The sequence below is a fragment of the Amblyomma mixtum genome, chromosome 5, assembly GCF_055824585.1.
Source record: "Amblyomma mixtum isolate Tamu chromosome 5, ASM5582458v1, whole genome shotgun sequence".
NCBI lineage: Eukaryota > Metazoa > Arthropoda > Arachnida > Ixodida > Ixodidae > Amblyomma > Amblyomma mixtum.
In genome coordinates, this window is record NC_143016.1 from 170,336,742 (window position 1) to 170,359,609 (window position 22,868).

At 47.5% G+C, this 22,868-nt stretch overlaps 2 protein-coding genes across 5 annotated transcripts in view; one reads left to right on the forward strand and one right to left on the reverse strand.

Moving 5' to 3' along the window:
• The window catches only part of Nipped-A (Transcription-associated protein Nipped-A), a 170,124-nt gene that overhangs the window by 49,716 nt on the left and 97,540 nt on the right, over window positions 1–22,868 (forward strand). For 3 of the 4 annotated variants that reach the window (XM_089546329.1, XM_089546331.1, XM_089546332.1), the window contains 10 exons: window positions 202–298; window positions 6,792–6,894; window positions 13,130–13,368; window positions 14,271–14,324; window positions 16,111–16,149; window positions 16,977–17,073; window positions 18,316–18,410; window positions 18,969–19,134; window positions 20,586–20,752; window positions 21,501–21,791. In XM_089546329.1, the coding sequence (XP_089402455.1) occupies window positions 202–298; window positions 6,792–6,894; window positions 13,130–13,368; window positions 14,271–14,324; window positions 16,111–16,149; window positions 16,977–17,073; window positions 18,316–18,410; window positions 18,969–19,134; window positions 20,586–20,752; window positions 21,501–21,791 (1,348 nt within the window). The remainder of the gene's footprint in view (window positions 1–201; window positions 299–6,791; window positions 6,895–13,129; window positions 13,369–14,270; window positions 14,325–16,110; window positions 16,150–16,976; window positions 17,074–18,315; window positions 18,411–18,968; window positions 19,135–20,585; window positions 20,753–21,500; window positions 21,792–22,868) is intronic. The other variant, XM_089546330.1, reaches the window with a different exon arrangement.
• LOC149344669 (uncharacterized) lies at window positions 1,138–4,100 on the reverse strand. Its single transcript, XM_089546334.1, has one exon. It carries the CDS (start codon window positions 3,323–3,325, stop codon window positions 1,700–1,702), a length of 1,626 nt encoding a protein of 541 aa, XP_089402460.1. The 5' UTR covers window positions 3,326–4,100; the 3' UTR covers window positions 1,138–1,699.

Below are 22,868 nucleotides of genomic sequence, written 5' to 3' on the forward strand. Positions count from 1 at the left end.
TAACGGACGTGCAGGAGTAATGGAGCAGCCAAGTGGCACAGGCCTAGTGAAGTGGTTGACATGTGGGAGTACTGCTGTATCAGAGTGCCTTTTTTCTTTTGTCACGTGACTGTGCAGCTGCTAAACTTTTTGAGTGTGTCTTTCCGGGCACCAGCAACTTGGCAGCATACCAACTGCGGTGTTGTGCTTGCTTGTGTGCAGCCGGCAACAGGGACCACCGTCCGAAGCGAATCGTGAGGACAGTGCCCGTGCCAGCCTTCAGTTCTCGGCCTCCTTGGCTGACCTCAAGGAGGAGAAGGTGAGTCGGGCCAATTCCTTTCCAGGGTGCGAAATTCCTTGCGCTTTCGAGACCTGCGTTTGTTTGTCTGTGAACTTTGCATGAAAGCTGTTTGTGAAGCCTGTTGGTAAATGCCAAGGTGGCACGTGTGCTCACACCTGGCAAAGTAACAAACTCTTCCTGGAGATTTGGTGAACTGGGCCAAGTTTGCTGAGCCAGTTTCTAAAAACCTGCAGAGTTCCTGTGGTGTGTGTGATGCGACACATCTACTGATGCTGGAACATCAAAAATCCCAGCTTCGAAACTCCTAGTAGGTGACATGGTTTGAAATTTGTCTGTGATTACAGTCGCCAACCGACATTTCAGACGCGGCGGTAGTAGCAAAATGGTCTGAACAATCAAACATTCCGAAAAATCACTGAACTTCAAAAAAGTGGCTGGCAGTTTAGCATTACTAGGCATGAAATATTGTGCGAAAGCAGGTTTTTGGAGATGGACACCAACACCACGTACCTGAAAAAGCAGTTGAGGTGTCCATGAACCCAGCAAGCCAGTTAATCATATTGCGCCACATCATGGCTACACCTGCTGTCGAGACAGCCATAGAGGGTAGCATGCCTTACCCTTCTTCAGAATCAAAAGAGTCTACAACGTTGTCAGCGCCAGCGCCATTGAACCCAGTGAATGCCGGCAGCGTGTTGCTCCAGTTGTGTGTTTCTGCCAAGATTTCAGTGCAAACGCAAGAGTGCACATCTCTCTGTCTCTGTCACTGCCACATAGCTCAAAGTGTGATTGAGGTGTCCACTGACCCACGGAGGCAGTTATGTGTGTCTCCTTACCTTTCGTGACTTTTACGCTTAAGGGGAGACACTGCTCTTTAAACTAACTTTGACAATTTTTATCATACATTGATGAAATTAGCATATCTAATGTATTTTTATGTTGTGAACACAAATATGCAATCTATTTTTACCTATCTTTTTTAGATTTTGAAATACTCATTAATTTAGGACTAATTATTCTGCCCAGGTTTTGATGAAGTTCCTCATAAAATATTTATTAAAATTTGATGTCTATATGTTCTACAAAAGCCAGAGTGTGCAACCATAGCATAATTTAAATTTTTGGTTCACTGACATAGAAGTTACAGACCTGTGAAATACACCCATTAAAAATTTTGAATTTATGAAAAATAGCCCCTCCATTTTAATTAAATTTGGAAAGAGAAATGTTACATTGTTTTTATTTTATTGCAGAGAGTAATTCAAAAGCTTTAAAATGCAACAAGAACTGTCCAAATCTGACCACCACATCTGGAGATATCTTGGGCAACAGTGTGTGCAGTGGTTAAAAAATCAGTTTTGAGAAAACAGGTCCAGAGTTTTTCTGTAAATTCAGACTTGTAGTTCAAAGGATCTTATGCTAGAAGCCTCCAGGCACATAATCTTCATCAATCTCTTTCCCTCGTTTTCTTTTCATTGCCTGCCGAAAGTTTTCAGCATCTGCATGCTTCCTGTCAGATGCTACTAGCCGACGCTGGTCCTTCTCGGCGCATCTTTGGCGCATCACACTGCTTCTGTTCACGTGCAGTTCCCTGAGGATGGCCTCACTGGCACGCTCTTTGCCAGCGTTAAACCTTGTGACAGCTTCTGCCACTGCACTCTCAACAGTATAAAGAGAGGCATGCCTGTGTTTTGGTACAAGTGACCATATCACCGAGTGTAGGCACTCGTTTGAGTTCTGCGTTTTGCCTCTCTGGCAGCGTTCAAGCAATTTCTCGTCAGAGAGGCGCATATATATAGGCAGCAGTGCCTCTGCAACATAATCTGGCAGGCTGTATCTGTGCTTGGGTGGAGGTTCCTTCTTTGCCACGGCCTTGTTGTAAGTGCACCAGCTTTCTTCACCTTTTGGGCAGAGCGAATGATTTGGCTTTGCGTCCGTGGAGGCTATGTGAAAATAAGTTGCGAGGACAGCATTTTTCATTGCTTCAATGTTGCCCTGGTTTGCTTTCAATGCCCGTCCATAGTAGGTGGACAGTTTCGTGACAAGCTCACCTGTGAGCTTGCCCTTTCCACCAAGGCTCCTCTTGCCGTCTCCCTTGTTTTTTTGCAGTAGACTTCTCAGGGCAGCACCCATGCGTTTGTGAATATGGTTAATGCAGTCTTCTTTCTCGATTTCCACAAAGCCATAAATTTGTTCTTCATGCAGGGTGTTGAATGCACGACTATCACCATCGCACAACATGGTTGTGTACCGTAGTCCATGCTTATCCAGTGATCGGCCAAACAGTACTTTCGCAGCCTCCACTTCCATTTGGCCGGGCTTGCTCGAGCTGTTTTTTTGACACAGGTGGCCAGCTCGCCATGCTTCATAGCGAGGGTCACCTTCTTTCGGGCCCAGTTCGCATCCTAAACAAAAGTTCGAAAGAACTACAAAATCGAGCACATACTCTGTAAAGAGTTCAATAACTGTTCCCACACAGATGTGCGAGGAATGGCCTCTCGTTAGCCATGTTCCATCATAGGAAACTGCAATATTGCTGGGATTTCCGAAGTTTAGCTGACCGTACAAGGATTTCACGGCATCCGCACATTCGCTCATCACATGCGTGGCAGCATTCAGGGAGGCAGGGTTCAGCTTTCTCTTCACGTATTTTTGATACGTTTTTTGGTGCAAACCACGTCGCGAAATGTTTAGCGCCGAAAAAATGTCATTGAGGACGGTTTGACCGTTTCCTGTGCTCGTAACGGCACGGGTCGCGAGCACGTTCACTTCAAACGGGTTGCACGTCGCATTCCCACCTGCTCTCGGCGAGCTCCACCCGGCCTTGAGCTCTCCGCAAGAATCGCAGTCGACAACGAGTTTGACTGCAATTCCGTACTCATGGCCCTTCTTTGACAGCGTCACAGGACTACGGCACACAGTGCACTGCACGCATTTGAGAAGCTCGTTCACGGCTGCGAGGCTTAGAACGGTGAACGCCGTCCCGTCTCCCGGCGCCTCGTTGATGCCTCCCAAAAGAGATTGCTTGCGGCGGGTAGCGGACATCGCAGAAAGCCGTCACTCTTCTTCTTGTGCGTGGAGATCAATTGCCATTTTTTCGGCTTCGGAAAGCATTGGCGTGTCGACGCGCACTGTTTTCGGCACCGCAACAGGCGCCGATGCAGCGCTTGCTCCCGCCGTCACCACTCCCTCCGTAGTTGCGTCGCACTGACTCGTGGGAATCGTCGCTGCTGCTGGCGGGTCTGATGGCTCCTCGCGTGTCCGCGGCCGCCGTTTGCGCTTTTTGCCAAAGGCATAAGCGGTTCGAAACTTCCGTTTTCCTCCAGCCATCGCGAGGTAGACACGGCAGTAGCGCGGTGCTGCGCTCGAAATGGCGAACGACGCTTCTTTGTCCAGCAGACGCCGCTTCCCAGCGTCCAATCGGGAGGCACGATTTGCTACACGTGATGCAAAAGCACCAATGGCGCTCGCTTGCTTGTATTTTTTTGCGACGGGCTAGCTCCACTGTTGCCAGACGGAGAACTGTTTCCCGCTAAAAAATGGATAGCAGAAGAACGCAGCTTCCAAACGAAACCAAAATGGCCGCGCTCCGTTGCGCCGTTGCGACGGGGCGCGAGTTTGAATTTGTCCAATTTTGAGGGCTTTTTATGAGCGAACACTGTCGTTGTACTGACTTTAAAATTTAATAACATGATAAATACTTGTCAGAGGACCATAATATTTCAGAAACAGGCTCTTCAGAACCTGAAGATTCCGAAAAAAAATATTTCAGAAAACCGATTTTTTTCGCGATTTTCCGATCTTAAAGAGCCGCGTCTCCCCTTAAGTGGAAGTTGATGTAGATAATGATGTGCGATGCACTGCACGAGATTTTGTTGCAGTTTAATGTGAGGCATGATCAGCTGTGGCGCGATTGGCTGTTGCGCGATCGGCTGAGGCGCAATCGGCTGTGGAGACAGCATAGTGCTCTCGTGCAGTGGCAACGAAGCTGACCTGTTCATGCCGCCGCGTGTCTGAAACCGAGTGGGGGCAATAGTTATTTTTTTTCTGTAGGTATCTGAGAGGCTTTAGACAGATGTTTGCTTTTTTTGGGATTGCTAGTGAGGTACAGTCGAATCTCGGTGATAAGAATCCTGCGGGGTAGCGAAAAAATTTGTATCATCCGAAATTTCGTATCATCAACATGAGCAAAATTCATATGCAGATGCATGAAAATTGCATTCACATAGATTTGCTTACGGCTGATGGGCTTTATTTACAGCCAGGCAGCCATAGCTTGCTACCTGTGGAGAATATAACATGACTGGCGATTGCGATGTCGCCGATGTGCGGGCCACGCGCCGCCGCTCATTGCTCGCAGTGCATGTACCGTGCGATTAGCTATCGTGACTTAGGCGATGTGTGTGGGCAGCGCTTAGTGCTTGAGGGTGCGGTCGCAGCTCAGCCATTTGTATCATAGCGCGGAACAACCGAAATTCCGTACATTGTACATAATGCACTCTGGCCGGGGAATTTTATGAATTCGTATCATTGCGAAATTTGTATCAACTGGGTTCGTATTGAGATTCTACTGTAGTGCTTTTGCACTAGAAAACCACTTTGCTGCGGAAAACTGGCCTAAAAAACCTAGAACTGTGGTGCTTCCAATATTCCATTAGCGTTAGCATATTGGATTGTTTCTGAGTCAGAGTCACGCTTTTGTCGCATCCACATCACTTCGCGTCGCCAAAACTAGACTTTGCGATGCAGCCATGGATCATGGCTCGGGCGCGCCGCAATGCATGTCCCATGCCGCTCTACGCTGTCCATACAGAGTGAGAACAGAGTTAGTTTCATGGTGCAAGGATGGTTGCGAAGACCGTAATGGGGAACCTACGGGGAGAAGTGACCGCCTCCATCAGCACTGCCATCGTCCCCCATCTGTCCCTCACTGTGGGGCGCATCGGGTCTAAACTGCGGCGGACGTGACCGCTCTCCCATTTTCAATGCAGTCACGAGCACCATTCGCTTGAGCGCTGTTCTTTGTAGCTTACCTCGATGGCAACAAAGGTCGTGCCATTAGCTCGAGTGGCAACTGTGAGGAACAGATAGCCAAGCCTATCGAAGCCAGCAGCCTGTCCGAGTGACTTTGTTTGAAAACGAGATGGTGCCCTTCACAGCTGGGATGGGCTGGTTGGTTGTGACAGTGATGACCGCTCACGATCTCCGCAGTATTGGTGATGTCTATTTTAGTGTGAAAAATTGAACTTCTGGGCTTCGTGGAGTCCTGAATATCACATATGAGTATGTGCATGTTCCTGTAGATGCGTGATGCTTCCTGAATAAAGTCCGAAATATAGTGTTAGTCTGAAACATGGGAGTCCAAAAAGTAGGTTGCTTAATGCACTTTGAAATGTGGTTGGCACACCACTTGAGGCATTGAGGTGACTCCCTCCAGCCTGTTCAAAGATGCAACCTTCAGAAACTGGAGAGTTTTTGGAGCTACTGCTCTATGTGGTTGGTACTGCACTCCTTGGAAATTTGTGACCCTTGTAACAGTAACAGAAGAGCAACCTGCCGGGCTAGTTGGTGATGCATGTTGGGAAGAAGTCAGCTGCTTGTTGCTAGACTACTGTAATACCGAGTAGCACCGCTAGCATACAGCAGCGGAGGCCAGTCAAATGCTTGCTAAGGTGGCTTCCCCGCATCACAGTGATGTCGCCACTTTTGAGTCGGCCGACTTGAGTTGGAAAGCTGCACTGCAGGATGGTTACTGCTACGTTACATCCATCCACGTTGCTGCTTCTGAGGCACTGGCAGGCAAGAGAGGTGCGAACACTTGCCGTACCACCTTGCTAACAGCCTAGCGGCCGCTTGAGTTGTGTGACGAAGCCTGTTCCCCCTTTGATTGGAACGGGCACTGCTTGGCGCTGGGAAGTCGGGTGTATCTGTTTTAGGTGCAACCAGGTTCGGTATTTAAAGTAAAAATTGCAGGCATTTAAAAAATATTTTACAAGAGTTCTATACTAAGGGAGTAATTACTCATTGACGTCCACCCAAGTGCAGCCATACGGCTACCTTTCACAGAAACTTGCAGTTAAAGAAAAATTCGTCCTGGTCCGGGGTTCGAACCAGGGACCACCGCTTCACCGGAGCAGTCGCTCTACCAATTGAGCTAACCGGGACGGCAAGCTTATGGTAGGGCGAGTGTGAATTGATCAATAACTCGAAGTGGGAACAGTGTTGGTCAGATGTTTAGGGGAATCCCCCAAGGTGGAGTAGATTTGTAATAAGGGAGTAATTACTCATTGACATCCACATTGGCTGCACTTGGTTGGACGTCGGTGAGTAATTACTCCCATATTACAAATATACTCCACCTTGGGGGATTTCCCCTAAACATTTGACCAAGAGTTCTATACGCAGCCAATAACAGCCCAATGTATTTGTGTTCAATATGTCGAGGTTTGACGAAAGTGTTCGCAAGTGAGGCGTGCTCCTGATGACCGGTTGTTCTTTCTCTGGCATGCAGAGCAATGCCTACACAGTGGCTGACTGCCGTGGCCTGGTGAAGACCCTTGTGTGCGGTGTCAAGACCATCACCTGGGGCATTGGCACCTGTAAGATGCCCGGTGGTGAGTGTGCTCCCTACCTCAACGCACCCCCACCCGTGGGGGTGTCGGTGGGGTAGGGGAGTGGGTGGCTTCCTCACATGGGCCAGGCAAATGTAGGGTTGCTAGCGAGCAGGGTTGACCTGTCGGGTGCCACACGCCTGGTATAGCAGCGACATTCGGCCAAGCAGCGGGGTCGTGAAATTTTTAATGGCATTTCAGAGCCTTCTAGAAGGGCTCCAATTTCAGCGTTAAAATCAATTAGAAGTGATATTGGTCACATTTGAACCGCATTCCAGAAGTGAATATGTTCAAAACTTTCAGAAAAATCGCTGCTTTCCTTGACTTTTTCAGTTCTGTATTGTGGCGTCAAACTCTTGCAGCATTGGCGTTGAGATTATGCACTCAGAATGAAGTGATGTGTGCACCATGTGAGGTAAGCTCACGGAGCACATTCATTGATGAGTGCATTATATGTCGTTGATGCTTGCCGTCTTGCTGTGCCGGACGCCATGTCGGGTGGCACGTCTGCTCAGAGTGACCCTAAATTTGCCCCAGACTTGACAGGGGCGTGTCACTTGTTTTGTACAGTGGGCTGTCATTAATTTGAACTCGTGTAAACCTAACAGGCAGTTAGTCCAAACCGGTGCCATGATCCCATGAACATTGAAAGTAAGAAGACTGCTGTCGTTGTCAGTTTGAACTCCGCTTAATTCAAAGGAGGTTGTCGTCCCCTATGACTTCAAATTATTGAGAGCCTACTGTAGTGTGCGTGGGGAGTGCTGGTCGTCTCTTGACTTTGGTGTAGAGCAGATTTGGTCCTGCTGAAGAAGGGGATGTTGCTCTGAGTAGGGTTCAGAGAGAAATATTTGTGCGATGTTCGGGCCCCCTGTGGATAGTTTGTTTGTAGGACTTGCGAATATTGAATTTGTAGTTTGAAGTGAATAATTATTTTGTTCAGATGATTTCAGGGTGAAGTGAACATTTTCGGATTGAAGCGAATAGCTCCATATAAACTGCATATAGGTTGAATAGGAATACAGGTCAACCCCGTTACCTTGAAGTGGAAGACAGGGGAGAAAAAAGTGAACAACAAAAAACTGCCCAAACGCATTTATTCACAACATTGGCTGCGCCCGTGCAAGACTGGAGCTATGTTCTCATTCGGAACTTTCAGCAGCAGCATCGTCGCTTCGTGTGCTGGCGGAGGGAAAACTCTGAGCCTCATCAAAAGGTGCACCCGTGATTCTGGTGCTCTGAATTATTCTCGGTGCAGTCTGGCTTAAGGGGGGACACTGGTCTTGAAAAGAAAATTTTATTAATGTAGTCATAGTTATGAAATTTTCAGGGCACATGTATTTTTGTGCGCTGATTCTAGTTATATCATTTAATTTCATGTAAAACAATTCCTTGAGCACTTATGCACTTTTTATGCAAGTATTTTGCGGAAAGTTTTGAAGAAAATTTGCTGCAGGAAACTCGCTGAAATGTACGCCATTGGGTTCTCTTGACACCAAGGAATACAATAAGGGTGAAATTGTCTTCCTGCCTATCATAGAACTTGAGTTATAGGGTACTGAAGCTGCCACTTCAGGAACAGGAATACACACTTTCCTTCTCATTTCTGAAGCGACAACTTCGAAACTCTATAACTTAACTTCTATGATAGGCAGGAAGACAATTTAACACTTATTGTATTCCTTGGTGTCAAGAGAACCCAATGGCATACATTTCAGCGAGTTTCCCGCAGCAAATTTTCTTCAAAACTCTGCACATAATACTAGCATAAAAAGTGTACAAGTGCTCAAGGAATTGTTTTACATGAAATTAAATGACATGTTTAGAATCAGCACACAAAAATACATATTCCCTGAAGATTTCGCAACTGTGACTTCATTAATAAAAATTTTTTTTTCAAGACCAGTGTCCCCCCCTTAATGCGCAAGCACCAGAGGTTTGCAGCTACTGTATTTACTCGCATAACAGGCGCACTTTTTTTCCAGAAAATCCGGCTCAAAGTTCGGGGTGCGTCTATTATGCGGGGCAAAATTGAACATAACGCATAAACGCACTCGTGTACGGGCCGCACCCCGTTTCCCCAAACAAAGTATTAAAAAAAAAATCCGTGTAGGGGCCGCATCGAAACTTTCCACGACCCACGCGGGAATAGCCTTTGAAATGCACGCGCCGAGGCCTCCGCGATCAGCTCCGGCTGCGCGCAACGGGCGCTTGATCGCGGAGGCCACACGCGCGCACAGGAGCTTGCAGACGCCGCCCACGGAGGGCGCCCGAGGCCAAGCTCATCATCATCATCAACGCTTTCCTCCGCCGCGAGCTTTCGCTATCTATATCGCCATCAGCATCACCAGCTCCATTTTTTTTTTTGTTGCTGTCAAGTGCCGGGATCTACGGTAGTGCGTTAGTTCATCGTGGTTTGTGGCTTTGCCGCCAAGCGTTGCTGTTTTAGCTCGACGGGCAAACACCTTAATAGCTACACGGCTGGGAGCTTGCTCTCGAACACGGCAGGCGTGCGGCAGGTCGGAAATTCCACGTGGCCGAGAAGTGCGGCAGTTGCGACTGTGTCGCGCCTAATTTTTGTACGCGACTTCAGGCGCCGAGGTTTTCGCGGGCCTAAGTCGGGAACGTTTCCGGCTGGAGATGGAGCTTTCCAAACAGACGTTTAAAGTGAGCATCCCTGAAAACTGTGTGCGGCTGTTCTACGCGATGTCGTTGTATGTGCTGTGGGTCCGCAGCAGCTGCGACGGCAGCAGCACTAGTGAGGACTAGTAGTCAGTTCAGCAAAAACATAGTTAAAGTAAAGACTGGGGGGCGGGGGGTGGCGGGGCGTCGGCTTGCAATCGTGTAAATACAGTACTGATCACAGTGCCAAGTTCGGGGTGCGCCTATTTGCGCGGAAATAAAAAAAATCGGATTTTTCGCGACCAAACTAGGGGTGCGCCTATTATGCAAGTGCGCCTGTTATGCGAGTAAATACGGTAATTAAACACAGAGTCACGGGTAGTGAGCGCACACGAAGCTGCCCCACAAAGTCCACACCTCAAGTTGTGGGTGCCCTGCACATTGTCCACAAAAGGACGTTTTACTTGGCCTGCACGCAAACAGCCTATCTTTTTGTTGGGCGCAGTTCACGCTGCGCACCTGCGCACAGAGCACCTGTTGAAGGCCAAAATTTGTGTGTCGCATCCAGAGTGGGGTGATTGCATGGAAGGGTTAGTGTTTACCACTAACCACTGACTGCTTCTTCCAGCTGCTTGAAAATTTGGAGTTCAAGTGGCTTTTTCAATCGAAGTTGATCTACAAATGTCGTCGAAGTTGATTTATTGAATATACACCCCAAGGTCCATATAATTGGCCGCCACTTAGATTTCATTGTCCTGATTAATGACATATCTTCCCACATTCCTGCAATTCAAAATACAGCAGAACCCCTCTATAGTAAAATTGTTTGAACCAGTAAAAATGTTTACTATATGAGATCAGTGACTTTACTAAATGGTGATGGAATGGCTCTGAGGATACTTTCTGCTAATTTGGCCATTTGCTAACTACAAAGTGTTGATGCAGAAAAGCAACACACATATGCCTCCCGTCCTGCTTTAATCATCCATTTATGTGCCAATCGTTTATTTTCAGTTTTCATATTTTACGTTATCACATTTTTGATTCTGTCCCAAGTCTTTTGGAAGCTGCATATCTGTGCATATATTCCACGGCCGTAAATGTAACGTGGAAACGCAAGCTTCCTGTGAACGTGGCATTGTCCCCTACAGCATCAGTGTCATTTCAGAGGAAATAGTAATATAATAAAACAATGTAATGAAATAAAGTGAAATGAAATAAAAGTAAAATAGAAAAACAGAAATAACACAGAATGAAGAATAAAATAACTACAAAACGACAAATAAAAATAACATCAGTAAAAGGCAGCCGTCGTTCTGCATTTTAAGTACCTGTGTCCATTTTTCTGCCATCTCTACTCCTCACTGCACCTGTACTGTCTTTCCTTTCTCAGTGGCCGACACTGCCGCCTTGCCGAGTTCGTAGCCAGCTTTATTTTTTTCTTTTTTTTTATGCGTGCTGAGCGCTTTGCCTCACAGCCCCAGACCTTCGAAAACGTAGCTTCTTCTTGCAGTGCAGGAGCCTGGTGGCTAAGCCATCTCAAGGAACACCATTTTTATTGTTATCCGTTTGCCTCCGACTCGGCCTTGCTATTACGCTGTTGTCTGTTGCTCTGAGAAGCCCTAGACTGCGCTTGTGCAGTGATGTTAGAATTCTGCGTTAAGTATATTGTTATGGCCAAACACGCTTTGCTATAACTGCTTTTATTAAACGTCTTTACTGTAAATGAAAAAAGAAAAAAATCCCCGCCGACACTGTCTCAGTGTTCAATTTAAGAGCGTTAGCTACCCGACCTTCAAGTGTTTTTTTTTTCTTTCTTTATTTATTCTCAGAAACAGTACAGAAACTGTTGGTTGGACCCATAGCCTTTACGGCTAGTGAGGGGTCCAAATACAAAACAAGCACAATACTACCGCAGACCGTGTAAAATAAAAAACTTCAAGATTAACACACACAATTGATTCCTACATTTCCATGGAAATTAAATAGTGTTTTAAAGATGCCGAAAAGTTATTTTTTTCTTTAACTTCATTCGGGATTTCATTCCACACATGGGCTCCGCTGTATTCTAGGAGTCTCCGGCCGTACATATTGTAACAAGGTGGTAAATTAAATAGATTGTTAGTTGCAGCTCCTGTTTGTTTCATTGCTAATCTAAATAAACTAAGGGGCAGGGGGTTGTTAGATTTTATTACATTGTTTACTATTTCAGCTATCTTCAGTTTATATGCCATTGATAGGGGTAAGATACGAAGCTGCTTAAAGAGTGGCCTGCTGGGGTATGTATTATTTGAATAAGTTATCATACGAATAGCTCGTTTTTGAAGGCGAGAAACAGGATCTAGGTATGTTTTATATGTACCGCCCCATGCTTCCAGACAATAAGATAATTGACTGTGCACAAAGGCGAAATACAGAACGCAGAAATACAGAATTACATTGGTGTGCTCGCCAAACGTGGAAAAGACCAAATCCAACCATCTGCAGATGTTTCCTTTCTGGAAACATCCTTTCTAAGATGCAAGCAGCGCCACCTACCTCGTGGATTTTGCACTGCTATTGCAATTTACAGCCACCTTTGCTATATCCAGTATGTTTCCTCATTATATCAGTTATTAAATTTTATAAACGTGTGCATCCCAACATGACTAATTGTTTGACACCATCTGGAACCCCCGCGACAAAATGCACGGTTTGGTGGCGGAAAGGTTGTCGTTGCGAACCTCACACATATTTTGGGCTTCGTCTCAGGTCTCAGTTAGTAATTTTATCCTCAGGATCATGCCAAGTCATTTGACACCACTTGGAACATTCTGTGTCAAAGGGGTGACCCTCAAGTTTTATGCAAATGGTGGTCTCAGGGGGTCCCACTTCGATGGCCGCTATACTGGCACATATATAATGGATCAAAAGTGTAGGTATCAGTTGAGGCGCTAGGCGCCCTGTTTTGCTATGTGATATTATAGTGTGCTCACATGGTTACTGTTTTGGCCAATTTGACCTTCATTGCAGACAGACGCATCCATGACAAACGTAAGTACTAAGAGCTAACGCTCTTAAAAAGGGTATTTACAGAACATAATTAATAGTATGCAAAAGAATCTACGATTCCTGAAAGGCTTAATTGGAGCCTTGCAGTGCTTGGCATCAGTTATTTGCTGCATTGACACATAGCCTTCCAGTGTAACTAGCTCTTATTACATCATTACCGACTTCTCTAGTGTGTCCGTTATGCATGGGGTTATTATTATTATGAAGAGCCTTTTTTTTAATTTTCAACTACCAACTAATTTGGGACATCCTTGTAGAGGAGAAGTGCACCGGAATGGTAACAAAGCATAGGCAGCTGCAGATGTTTGTGCGACACAAGGCCCCCAGTAAAACTGAATTTCCCTGCAGCGTAACATGCAGCCCAATAATGGGACGGTGTGGCTCGCCCTTTCCCGTGCGACAAATGGTGCCATGTGGCTCTCTCTCTTGCTGTGTGCACTCATCCCACGAGGAAGTCTCTGGGAGCCAGCTGTGTTCCTCAGTGTCCTGTGAGCACAGTGGAGAAGGCACGGTTACTGGACGGGTGGTCAGGCGGCAATGTTTGACCTGGCATTCGCACGGTGTGCAGGGCCGCTCGAAGAGAAACAGTTCCAGCCCAAGGAGACGCTGGTGTTCATCCGTCTGGTGAAGTATGCCCTGCAGGCGCTGGACGTCTACACCCTTCCCCCTGGGAACACCGTGGGCGGGACCGGCTGTGGGACCGGGGCGGTCGGAGGGGCTGCGGCCTCCTCCGCACGCACCGCGGCGCTGCAGTCGGCCGTGCGCTCCAAGGAGGAGAAGGAGGTCCTGGACCACTTTGGGGGCGTGGTGGGTGCACTGCTTTTTTTTGTGGCTCATTGGTCTGCTGGCATGGGAGGGTCAAATGGGTTGTTTCACCAGCACAAACCTTTTCTCAACCCAAGGTGTTGCTGCCTCCCGCTGAAGGTTGTTGTACTAGTTGTCGCCCCAGATGAGGATGGAAATCTGGGAGTTATGTATTGTAAAAGTGGCTCGTTTTAATCCAGCAGTTTGACTTTACACATCATCATCAGCAGCAGCAGCAGCAGCAGCAGCCTGACTACGCCCACTGCAGAGGAAAGGCCTCTCCCATGTCTCTCCATATAACCCTGACCTTTGCCAGTTGCGGCCACCGTATCCCTGCAAACTTCTTAATCTCATCCGCCCATCTAACTTTCTGCCGCCCCCCGCTACGCTTGTCTTCTCCTGGAATCTGCTCCGTTACCCCTAAGGACCATCGGTCATCTTGCTTTCGCATTCGTATACGTACTGCTCAGTAATTGCACTCTGTGTTTAGGTGATATAAGTTCATAATAGCCTAGAAAATGTGTGACAGAGTCTTAAAACTGCTTTAGTTTAGATCTAAGTTATCTACTATAAAGGACGATTGGGCACAGACCTCTTGTTCATATGAAATGAGGCACAGCGTCAGCTCTGCTGTCACTGTGTGCAGCCTTTTTTGGGATAACAATCCTTCAAAATGGCTGAACATTCTTATCGGAGAGTTGAAGGGATCAATTTTATTATTTTTATAGCTTCTGGAGTGGCTTGGTAGCATTTGAATTGCAATGGCTGTGACACGCATTAGTGGCCAACTTTGCTAAAGCTCAGCAGTTGTGAGCTTAGAGCTCACTATCTTACCCTGCATGAAATCAGTGCAGCCTTCTCTCTTTGTCTTTCCATCTTACCATCTCTACTTTTCCTCCTTGCAGTTCACCATGATGAGCCAGTCGACCTTCAGGGAGGTCTTTTCCACCACCATTGAGGTAGGTTGGCGTGAGCTGAGTGGACAAAAATTTGCTCGCAGAAAGCCAGTGTGGCACGGACAGTGCAGTCACGCGTTGACCATCTTCTTTGGCACGCATTGTTGTGCAACTGGTTCAACAAATTTCACATGTCGCCAGTGAGAGTTGAGGCTGTAGACAATGCGTGTGTGTGATGGTGTATCATTGCAGATCTGTAGTTGCACTCAACATGGTTCAGTGGGGACTACATACATGGCTCCTACATATTGTCACGTTGTAGTGACAGCAGTCCAGCGGTCAGGAAGGCACCAACCAGTCTTGGAAACGAAGCTCTTTATTTGGGCTGACTTGCGCCCGCAAAAGTACTGAATCACTCGGCGGCGGCGTCAGCAACAAACTTGCTCGTCGGTCGTCGAACTACGAATGTCCGCCGCTCGCGGCATCGCTCAATTTAAAGCCGGCAAGGAAACTTCCAGATAGCAGGACAAGATCATCTACAGTAATCTGGAAAAACCTAGATGCAGCCTTTCATGGCTGCGATCAATCGAGATTAGACTGGTCGCTTCTCGCGTCAACAACAAAAATGATAACAGCTCTTTCCTGCAGTCTTGAGCGTGAACGAACAAACACTACAATGATACGTGGCAATATATAATGGGTGTTTTAAAGGAGTGCCATATATAATCTCAAAGTTCAGATATATGCGCCCTTCGTTTTGCTGCGTGTGCGTGGGTGGTTTCCATGAGGTGTTAGTGTAGCGAATATTGCTGTGAACATGTCATTCATCATCAGGTTTTGGGAAAGTCTTGAACGTGCTCCATAGAAATTGTGAATTTACCTACTGCTGTGACCTAGCAGCTGCATGGTTTGGCTGCCGAGCCTAAGGTCGGGAGAGTGAATTTTGTTCTTTGCAGCCGCATTTCGATGCAGGCCAATTGCAGAAACACCTATGTGCTTTGCAACTTCTTTGCACGTTAAAAGAACCCCAGGTGGTCAAAATTTATCTGGAACACTCTACAGCATTGCCTGTCGTAGCTGATGTGTATCATCGGGATGTTAGACTTCACATAACATACTTGTGTTTTTTAGGAATGTAGTAACCAGAAGAAAATAATGTGACTCTGTGGGACATTTTTGTTGCTCATGATTTCAAGCATATGAATGGGAGAAATCAGAGAAACTTGTAATATATTGAGGTTCTCCTATATTGGCCTCCTGTGTGTCCTTTGCACCTCTGTCATCTCTCACACACTATTCTCGTGTTATGAGGTGACATAATGATTTATTCATCTCGGGCTTTTGTAAACAAGGCTGTATGCCATGAATGTCAGGCCAGTACCTGCTTGCGAAGAAGCAAGAAACAAAACTGGAAGTTGTACCAAAGCTTCTGTAAACAGTAGCTGTGTCTGGCTAAAATTTTAATTTAGTACCTGGAGCCCAGCACTCGAAAGAAAGTTTACGTTAAGCTATAAAATTGAGAACTTTATCTCTTCAGAGTTACGAAGCAAGTTTGTGCCCAAGTTTCTATCATAGGCGTGAACAGCTTGTAAGGAAAGATTTTTTCATGTTTTTGGCTGCTTAATGTTCTACTTTGTCGAAAGTGGCCAGCTTGATTTTAACTGAATTCTGTTCAAGGACTCTCATGCATGGGTACCAGTGCCTTGTCTGGACGCAAAGTTTTTTTGGCGTGGTGGAATTCTGTCTTGTCTTTAAAGATTAATTTCCAGGGAACCATATCCTAAAGGCTCAGTCCAGCACGCGTAATACTGTCTGGTTGTACTTACTGGCCTCTGTGACTCCTTTGCAGTACGTGGTCGAGCGCTTGAACAAGAACTCTGCCCTCCAGGTGAGTAGGAGACTTTTTTTTTCTGCGTTTATGTTTTCCCGTCAGTGTTGACATCGCCGAGAGTGCTTGGTGAAGCCAGGATGCGTAGTGCCAAAGCACCTCTCCCCAGGTTTCAGCGGTGTGTGTGTGAATCGTGTGGGTAGCAAGCGTCACTGGGTCAGTGGAGACCTCGGTCGTGGGGTGAGTAGGTGGTCAAGGCAGTTATGTGCTGCCTTCCTTTTCTTAAAACCAAGGGAAGGTTTGCACTTCTTCGATTTTGAGGAAAGGAAAGGCGCGCAACTGGCTTCCTTGGTCAGTCATTTTTTGCTTTTGGAGGTGCCAGTACAAAACTTTTGAGTGCGTGTTCTTCGAATTTTGAGTTGTTAGAGTGGAGACATTGTCAACAGACAATTTTTGTGTCCACTGTCAGTGTCTTGTGGAATTTGTGCCAATTTCCGGAATTGCTCGTGATATGCTGGAATGTGCCAGGATGGCAGCTTGGGCATGTTGGTTATTTGCGATGGAACAGCACAGAATGACAAGACAGGACAGTAGATGCAGCTCCTGCTTCCTGTCCTGTCGTTCTGCATCGCAAATGTGCTGGAAGAAAGCCAGAGTGCTGAGGCAGAAGTTTGAGCATTGATGCCTCTGTTGCCAGTAACTGTGCACTATCTGTCTTCCCTCCTAGCCAGTTCTATGATGAATAATGTTTGATGGTGCTGTGTATGACAAGGTGTTCACTTTGTGCTTTCTCGTTCGCTCTTTGTCGCTTTTTACCACTTGACTGAATACGAGTTTTGTTCAGCTTGTGAGCCCAGTTTTAATGGCTCTACTTCTTGTTCCATCAGATTGTGGCCAACTTTTTCTTGGCCAACCGCGCCACGTCTCCCATCTTTGCCACCATCCTGGTCGAGTACCTGTTGGAACGCATGGAAGAGATGGGGGGTGAGTGTCCATGCCTGCTTTCTTTTTGGAACAGAATGAAGATGTCTTTAATATACGCATCTGTCTTCCTGTGCAGTTGTGTTGTAATTCCGTTGTGTTGTTGCAGAATTCCGTCTTTATTTTTTTGAGTGAGACCGAAAGTTTAAGTCGGGAGGGTAGCTTAATGCGGTATAAATGCGTGTAAGGGCCGCAACTGTGTGTATGGGCTGCACCCTTTTTTCCCGTAGGAAATGTTAAAAAAAGAAAAGTGTGTGCAAGGGCTGCACTCAAACTTTCCACGACCCACGCGGGAATAGCCTTCGAAATGCACGTGCCATGGCCTCTGCGGTCAGCTCCAGCAGTGATCAATGGCACGCTTGATTGCGGAGGCCACACACTCACACTGGAGTTTCAGCGTGCCACTCCCAGATAGTGCCCGAGGCTGCGGGTCAACATCATCACTGTTAACTTTTTCCTCCTCCGGGAGCTCCCGCTATCCACATTGACATCAGTATTACCAGCTCCAGCTTTATGTGGCTGTCAAAGGCACAGGAGTTGCGGTAGCGTGGTAGCTTACCATAATTGTGGCTTTCGTGTGCTGCCTTTGAGCGTTGCAGTTTTAACACGACGGGCAAGCACCTTCATAGCTACACGGCTGGAAGTTTGCTTTTGAACATGGCAAGCATGCTGTGGACAGGAAATTTGACGTGGCCAAGAAGTGCGTTCGACTATGGTGCAACCAAAAGGATGCACTGAGGAGCACAAGCTACAAAAAGCGCGCTTTCTGAGCCAAGCAGTGCAAGTTTCTCGAACTGGAAGAAGAGCTGCTTGGATATGTGATGGAAGTGCGAAACGACAGCTACGCGTTTACAGCGGAAAGACATGCTGCATGACTTCTCGTGGGACGAGCATGCACCAGAGCACAGCACCATCTCGGAGTCGGAAGACTCCATGAGTGATGGTTGAGCATAGAATAAATGCCTTTCATTCCCTGATGGGTGTGTTTTTGCATAAAAAAAATTTTTTTTTCATACATTGCATATATGGGCTGCACCCTGAAAATTGGCCCTCGAATCTGGAAAAAAAGTGCTGCCCTTACATGCGTCGATACGATAGCGAATGCTGCTGCCAGGGGCTGTAAAGACTTTTGAGTATCAGAAAGTAGTATCAGAAGACTTGCCATCTCCGAAGGCACTTGTGACGCTCTGTCCTGTTGTTCAGTCATTCACGCTGTGCATGGGGCATCCCCTTTCTTTTCTGCAGGCAACCCGGACAAGTCCAACCTGTACCTGAAGTTGTTCAAGCTGGTCTTTGGCTCCGTGTCCCTCTTCGCTGCTGAAAACGAACTTATGCTTAAGGTGGGTGCTTGCTAAGTGGGCATCAGGGACTTTGGGGAGACCGCATTTGTTTGCTGAGCAGAGTGGTTTGCTTGGAGCGTATTTACTGTGTCGACTAAACTGCCAGAATGCTTTTGTTCTCCTCTAGCCTCACCGTCTATGTTCTCGACGGCCGTGCACACATTTGTGAGGCAGAGGGAGCCATTTCCGTATTGTCGACAACTAGCATTCAGAATTTATGCAACTTAAAAGTCTTGTGACATGTAGTAACATTGTAGCTTAGTAAGCCCTCTCAGCCGTCATATGTTATGTTGTGGCTGATGCTGTGGCAGCCTACTGTGCTTATCAGAACTGAACGGGCTACTTTGAGCCTGTTCATATCGCTTTGTGCCATGTCAGCGTGGAAGCTGTGCAAGTTTATAATTGGATCAGTTCTAGCTCTCTCAAGCATTTGCAGCTCTTAGTAGGCCCATAATGGGAGGACCACAGTAGGGACCGCCTGAGTCACCGGCATCTTTTCGTGAGGTCTGCATGTCGAAGGCCCGTGTCTCTCCTCACTGCTGTGGCTGTTGTGTGCAGCCCCACCTGCACCGCATTGTGAACCGGTCCATGGAGCTGGCGCTCAGTGCACGGGAGCCGTACAACTACTTCCTGCTGTTGCGCGCCCTCTTCCGCTCCATCGGGGGGGGCAGCCACGACCTGCTCTACCAGGAGTTCCTGCCCCTGCTGCCCACTCTGCTGCAGGGTGAGGGAAGAAGGGTCCCCTGCAGCCCCGCTGGTGCTTTTCAGAAAAGTCGACTTTGCATGTGCAGTGCCTTGTGTGAGAAACGCTTCGGTGGGCTTTGGATAAACCAAAAGAACTCTCTAATTTTTGGACTGCGTTTACTAGGCACTTTGTTTTTTCCTAATTAGCGCACAGAAGAATGATACCTGGACTTCAACGTGTACAGACAGGCAGGGCAAAAAAAAAGAAAAAAAGCAGACGCTTTAGCATGGCCAAGTGAGGAATATCATGCAGTAGCACTAGTTACTGTGGGCACTTAAGGTCCTCACGTGGTAAAGGCATTTGACCTAAATACCTTTTGGCCGAAAGGCCTGCTACCTAAAGGCTTTTACCCAGAAGGCCACATCAGGCCTGCCGTTGCCCAGAACCCAGTGGGCAGGTGGGCCACCTGCCACAAAGCAGGCTTCAGGGGTGTATGTATGTATGCCTGAAATCGTAAAAAAAAAAAAAAGAACACTGCTAGCACCAACTGCACCAGGAGATTAAGGGATGAAGCCATGCACCATCTCCAGCCAGTTTAGACGGTGCAGACAACCACAAAGTGTGGCCGTTTGCCTATTCGCTGATCACTCCCCAACGCAGAGGCTGCCAACATTTGCTAACATTTGTGAGGACAGAGAACGTAAGAAAGTGCTGAAAGTGCTTGTCTAGCTATACGAGAGGTTCCTCAAGGCATCCTCTCCTAAGCATTCAAGCATGACCACAGAAAGAGATGAAGCCAACAAAGCACTTCAAAGCAGACACACCCGTCAACATGGCTAACCTCAAAACTCTTCTCAGTGGGGCCATACCTGTTGTGTGGCAGGTGGCCCACCTGCCCACTGTGTTGTGGGCAACAGCAGGCCTGATGTGGCCTTCTGGGTAAAAGCCTTTAGGTAGCAGGCCTTTAGGCCAAAAGCCTTTAGGTAGCAGGCCTCTAGGCCAAATGCCTTTAGCACGCAAGGACTTTAAGTGCCCACAGTAACTAGTGCTACTGCTCGATGTTCTGCACTTGGCCATGCTAAAGCGTCTGCTGTTTTTTTTTTTGCCATGCCGATTGGTGCACGTTGAAGAACACCAGGCACGATTCTTCTGTGCACTAAATAGTGCGCAGAAGTACGATGCGTAACTACCTGGCTCCAGTTGTAGCATTGCCAGTGCCAGGTAATTGGAACTAATGCATGGCTCTCCACTGTGTGGCCTTTCTCATAGCCCATGTCCCGCTGTGGGACGTTGCACATGCCATACCATTCCGGTCGGGATTTAGGTATGCTGCAGAGGTGAAAGGGGCCAGTGCGCTTATGATGCACTTGGATTCAGACAGCGCACCAGCAGTGGCGGAGAGTATCCGAACTGCCTCATGCATCCTTAGTTCATGCTTTGAACTGGCACTTCTGGCACACTGAGGGACCTTGTGGTGTGTGTGTGTGCAGGCCTCAATGGCCTGCAGAGTGGTCTGCACAAGCAGCACATGAAGGACCTGTTTGTGGAGCTGTGCCTGACGGTGCCCGTGAGGCTCAGCTCCCTGCTGCCGTACCTGCCCATGCTCATGGACCCGCTGGTGTCGGCACTCAACGGCTCACAGACCCTCATCAGCCAGGTGGGCAGCTCTGCCATCCTGTCATACTCTGAACCATGTGCAATGTGTCACGGACTAACATGGCCACAAGAACGGTGGCAGTCTGAAAGGCCCGCATTTCTCCACATTTGCTTTTCAACTGCCCCTTTCCTTGGACGATGCTGACCTCCCCGCCACCATAGGCACCCCCCACCATACATGTGCTCTTGGGAGTCTAGATGTTTACGGTCTGTTCCTCTTTCCAGTAGGTGGCGCACGTTAGCAGCAGTACTAATTTACTCTGACGTGGATGGTTTTTATGCGAGAGCATAAGAAGCTGGTCAGACCGTTTGGTGGTGTCGCAGTCTTGTGTCACACCCGATGACATCAGTGACATGTGGTGTGTGGTCACGACAACCATGTAGTGCCATGACTCGTCATGACATAGTCAGTGTGACGTTTCGAAGCCGCGAGTGACAACCAGTAGTGATGTCTCCAAATTGGAAGTGTTCCAACAACATCTCAACGGGCTTTATGTGCCATTACAATCTCCAGGCTGGGCATGCTCTAGGCATCCGCAAATTTTTGGCAACTTTCTTGGGGGACCATAGTTATGATCCTCAGGTGATTTTAACATATTTCCTGCTCCTTGAACTCCGAATTAGCTGGCTTTTAATCTTGCAGCTGCAGCTTCGTAATCTAATTTGCTTCAGAGTTGGTGTTTTCCTGCCCCGAGTGGGCTGTCGTCCGCTGCATCGCAAACCGCTCTCCTCCCCCCCTGTGCGTGCAGGGCCTGCGCACGCTGGAGCTGTGCGTGGACAACCTGCAGCCGGACTTCCTGTACGAGCACATCCAGCCGGTGCGGGCGGAGCTGATGCAGGCCCTGTGGCGCACGTTGCGCAACCCGACCGACAGCATCGCCCAGGTGGCCTTCCGGGTGCTGGGCAAGTTCGGGGGCGGCAACCGCAAGATGCTCATGGAGCCCCAGCGGCTGGACTACTGCGACCGGGACTCACCGGGGCCCTGCATCACGGTCCACTTCCAGGACCACAAGAGCCCCATCACCCTGCCCGTCGACAAGGTGCGTGTCGTCGTCTCCAGTGCTTCATGGAAACACGCTGAAATGCGAGAGAGCAAAGCCCATTCCATAATGGAGCCAGTCATACACTGGCAGCAGTCTGGTTGCAGCTGAAAAGATTAATGAGTCTTCTACGGTACTAATATCTCAGCAGTAGCTGTGCGGGCTTTCCCCAGTATAAATAGTGTTGAAATTTATGGGGTCACTCTGCGTCCAGCCGACCGGGAAGGTGAGGTTCGGTGCCGGCTGCACGCAGGCGTTACTCGTATGCGACAAGGACAAGTTTCCCCAACCCGTGGTTGAGAGTCGCAGCCACAGCAGGTTCGGACAAAATAGGTGACGGTAGAGTACGCTAGGAAATTGTTTATTAACTTAAGGGGGGACACTGGTCTTGAAAAAAATATTTTTATTAATGAAGTCACAGTTACGAAATCTTCAGGACGTATGTATTTTTGTGTGCTGATTCTAAATATGTCATTTAATTTCATGTAAAACAATTCACTGAGCACTTATGCAATTTTTATGCTAGTATTTTGCGGAGAGTTTTGAAGAAAATTTGCTGCGGGAAACTCGCTGAAATGTTTGCCATTGGGTTCTCTTGACACCAAGGAATACAATAAGGGTGAAATTGTCTTCGTGCCTATCATAGAACTTAAGTTATAGAGTTTTGAAGTTGTCGCTTCGGAAATGAGAAGGAAAATGTGTATTCCTGTGTGTGAAATGGCAGCTTCAGTACCCTATTACTCAAGTTCTATGAGAGCCAGGATGATAATTTTACCCTTATTGTATTCCTTGGTGTCAAGAGAAGCCAATGGCATACATTTCAGCAAGTTTCCTGCAGCAAATTTTCTTGAAAACTCTCCGCAAAATACTTGCATAAACATTGCATAAGTGCTCATGGAATTGATTTACATGAAATTAAATGACAGATCTAGAATCAGTGCACAAAAATACATGTGCCCTGAAAATTTCATAACTATGACTAAATTAATAAAATTTTCTTTTCAAGACCAGTGTCCCCCCTTAATGCAAGGTAAAGTACAAGGTCACAGGTAGGCAAGAGGCTGTTTCGAGCTCCTC